Raw genomic sequence first — 3,888 nt, 5'->3', positions numbered from 1 at the left:
TAGGCAATTTCTGGCCAGTTTGCAAACAGGTGAATAAATCTCCAACTGAAGAATTCAACATAATCAGTTTAAACACAAAGAGGAAAACCCCAAACATCCCCAGCCCCGCCGTTTTCCAACGGCTTTAATTCCCGTTCTTCCGTATTATCTCCCTGTTAATAATTAAAAACTCATCCGGAGTTCTGCCCAGAGAAAGGATTAAAACAAAAAAGGCTGTACCTTGGTGGAGAAAAAGCAGGAAAAGGGCAGGAAGGAGGAGTATTTTCATGCTCCCAGCTGTGCTGCTCCGGTGGGGTGTCCGTGCCCCGGGAATGCCGAGGTGTCCGTGCTCCGGGAATGTCGCGTTCCCAGGCTGGGCTGAGAATGAGAGGGAGAGACTTGCCTGGGCTTTATTCTTGTTCCTACATGAGGAAGTGTTTGCTGAAGGTGTTGCACAACACCCCAGTCACGGAGGGTTACAGCCAGTGGAAGTTCCTGCTGGTTGGTTCGTGGCCCACGGGTCGGGATATGGATCGATGGCTCCGAGTTCAGGGCCCTCAGAGCGGGATTTCCTCAAAGGAAATCAAATCCATCCCCAAATAAATACGGAATTGGAGCAGGCATTGAATTAGGGAGTGGGTTGGGTGGTCCTGATTTGATGTGTTTATAATTTAACTCAAGTAAAACCAGTGGGTGCCACCAGTGGCTCGAGGAATGGGACAGTTTTGGGGAGGTTTGGGGTGAAAAAGGAACACAGGGACAGACTTCAGTTTGTGGTAATTCCCAATTTACTGTGTGTGTGAATCATCTCCCCAGTCCAAACTTTTGCTGCCCCTTTAATCCCTCTTAGTAATGTTTGCTTGAGGTTCATGTGATAAGGGCTGAATAAAGGAGGCAGAGCAGTGAGCAATCAGGTGAGGGCTGGCAAATAATATTAAAAAAAAAAATCTGTGCTAGAAAAGGAGAACGTTGGCTTAGTCACCTGTAATAAAGTGCTAATAAAGCTGCTCAAGGCCACAGGTGTCAAAATAAAGCTGCTTTATAGAAGCTGAAATTTTTATAGGGTAAAATAAGTGTTAACAGTACATGGAACTAAAACTGTGCTGTATGTAAATTTATATTTATATATATATATTCATATATCCAGTATATTACATCTATTCATCTTATATATATTTATATATATTTATATATATTCATATATATATTCATATATATATTCATATATAATCATATATTCAGTATATTTTATATATATTCATTTATTATATTCATCTATATATTTATATATAAATATTCATATATATTCAGTATATTTTATATATTCATTTATGATGTTCATTTATATATTCATATATAAAAATATTCATACCTATAAATATTCATATATATTCATATATTCAGTATATTTTATATATATGTACATTCATTTATTATGTTCATTTATAAATATGTAAATATATCCATATAAATTTACAACAGAACCATATCTACAGGAGAATTTTCCTACCATAACTAACAGAAGTTCATACTCCTAATATAAGTGCTATTAAATAGTTATTTCTCTCTCAGGTATGTGTTGAAAAGCTCTGATTTTTGGGACATTCCTAATTCAGACTTTCCCCTCAGGTTTTGCTGCAGCTCCAGACATTCTGGGAGCTGCAAACAGGTGGGCTCTGAGCTTTTATTAAGGGTAGAATGTGTTAATTGATCATAATTTATGTCTGGTGCTGATTGCAGGAACCAACTTAGGTGTAGAACTGGCACGGGAAGGGTAAAACTGGATTCTAAGTCTGTGTCTGGATTTTGTTTAGACATTTACAGTGAGGCCAAGTGGGTTTAAAATGGGTGTAAAATGCTGGTGAGCAGAGGCAGGAGAGTCTCTGCAAGTGTCTGAGAGCCCCTGGAGGGGGATTTAGTGGCAGGGAAGGGAAAAGGGCACCTGAGAGTGCCCTCAAAGCTCCTCTGGGCTCCAGGAGGGAACCAGGAGCTCAGGGAGCACCGTCACAACTTGGGGCAAAAACAGGCCTGGAATCCTGGAATGGTTTGGGTTGGGAGGGACCTTAAAGCTCATCCCATTCCCAACCCCCTGTCATGGCCAGGGACACCTTCCACCAGCCCAGGTTGCTCCACCCTGGCCTTGGACACTTCCAGGGATCCAGGGGCAGTCACAGCTTCTCTGGGAATTCCATCCCAACCCCTCACCACCCTCCCAGGGCAGAATCCCTTCCCTGTGTCCCATCTAACCCTCCCCTCTCTTTTTGAAGCCTTTCCCCCTCATCCTGGCCCTCCTGGCCCTGATTCCCACCTGCTGTTGGAACAACCCCAATTCTGGAAGATCCCTGGAAGGACCTTCTGTCTCCTCCTGGAGAGCAACCCGAGACTCCTGGGACAGGAATCCTTGTTGGGAGCAGCTTCTTTGGGACAGGGTGGCTTGGAGACAGTCACATCCCTCCCCCCAGACTGTGTCATCATCCCAGGTTATGAAAGAGGCCTCCAGGCAAAAAACTGGGGAAGGTTTGGACATCCCCCAGCCAAGGTGCTCCTTGGAGCTGCTCAGAATCACAGAGGAGCCGCTGGCATTGAATTTGGGTGGGTGTCTTTTTAGCTGTGTCAGGAGAAAGCTCAGTCCAAAAGGTGGACAATTCAGTGTTTGAAATGTTCTAGGAATGGAAACGAGCTGGGCATTCTTGGACTGCATCTTTGCCTCTAATTAAGGAAAATAACTACGAGCAACTTGGTTTTCCAAACGAGTGGCTGCTCTCCAAGCATTTATCTCGGCTCGTTCTCTCCGCATGACGCACTTGAAAATTATGAGCTGACCCCCCCCAATCTCCTCAGCTAATGCTCTGAATAAACTTGTGCTTTTGAGCAGGAGAGGAGGGAGAGTCACTCTGTGAATAGACACAACATCCCAACAAAGAGCTGGCAGGAAGGAGGGAATGTGATGTGATGTGGTCTTGGGTAGACTTGAAAGGGAATTGGATGTAATTTCCTTTTGTGACTTGAGAAGCATTTGATGTTCCTGCCTTTGCTTCAGTGATTCTGTAATAATCTGATTGCAGCTTCTCTCCCTGGAGGTGGTCAGAGAGTCTGGGAGGCCTCAGATGGCAGCAAAGCTGCTTTGAACTTTCTGAAACCCCCAAACGATTGTGCTGAGTCCAAGGGAGCAGCTCTCACGTTCATGGGGGGTAAAACTGGACAACAAGTTTGTCTCAACATTTAATAACGGGAATATTGGTGTTTTTAAGCTGAGTGCTCTCTGCTTAATCAAAAGAAGGAAGCAGAAAAGGGTGAAATTCCTCCTTGCACTGAGGGTCTGCACAAATCCTGCCTGTGTGAGATTAAACTGAGTGTCAGATAAAGTCACGGTTGAATGTGAAGCACTGGACAGAGCTCAGGAAAAATCAGGGTTCCAATCCCTTCTCTGCTTCTGCCTTGTCCTGAAGTTCACTTTGAACCAGGTTTGCAAAGGCACTGAAGCACCTGACAGGGATTTTCAGGAGTGTTTCCCAGGGTAGGTGTCCTTTCCCCTGCACTTCACTAGGTCCATGTTCAGCCATGACCCGAAGGACACCCCTGTGAGCCCTGCAGGGCTGGGCAGTTCAGAGAGGTGATTTTTTTCTGTGCTGTGTCTCTGTTTGTTCCCTCCTGCTGCCCCCCCTGAGCCCAGACCAAGCTCAGCAAACAGCTCAGCAGCTCTGCCCCAGCCCTGTGGCCACATCCTCTTCCTCTGGGGGCAAGTTTGGGGACAGACTGTGGTGTGTCACAGCCCAGCCACGGGGCTCTTGCCTCACTCCACAGTCACCTGCCTTCTGCTTCCCTGCATTTCCCTTTCCCAGGCTCCAGCCCCAGCCAGCCTGCAGGTTGTTTTTCTTGGGAATCCAAACCAACCCACACGGTTTTGCC

At 45.6% G+C, this 3,888-nt stretch overlaps 1 protein-coding gene across 2 annotated transcripts in view; it reads right to left on the bottom strand.

Moving 5' to 3' along the window:
* Positions 1 to 701, bottom strand: part of ADAM28 (ADAM metallopeptidase domain 28) — a 24,997-nt gene extending 24,296 nt beyond the window's left edge. Inside the window, exon 1 of one of the 2 annotated variants that reach the window (XM_027665170.1) lies at positions 220 to 701. In XM_027665170.1, the coding sequence (XP_027520971.1) occupies positions 220 to 268 (49 nt within the window). In that variant the 5' untranslated portion in view covers positions 269 to 701. The remainder of the gene's footprint in view (positions 1 to 219) is intronic. The other variant, XM_027665171.1, reaches the window with a different exon arrangement.
* Between the last annotated feature and the right edge of the window lie 3,187 nt (positions 702 to 3,888).

The sequence above is a fragment of the Corapipo altera genome, unplaced genomic scaffold, assembly GCF_003945725.1.
Source record: "Corapipo altera isolate COAL_440 unplaced genomic scaffold, ASM394572v1 171, whole genome shotgun sequence".
NCBI classification, from domain to species: domain Eukaryota; kingdom Metazoa; phylum Chordata; class Aves; order Passeriformes; family Pipridae; genus Corapipo; species Corapipo altera.
This window is presented reverse-complemented; position numbering and strand designations above follow the sequence as displayed.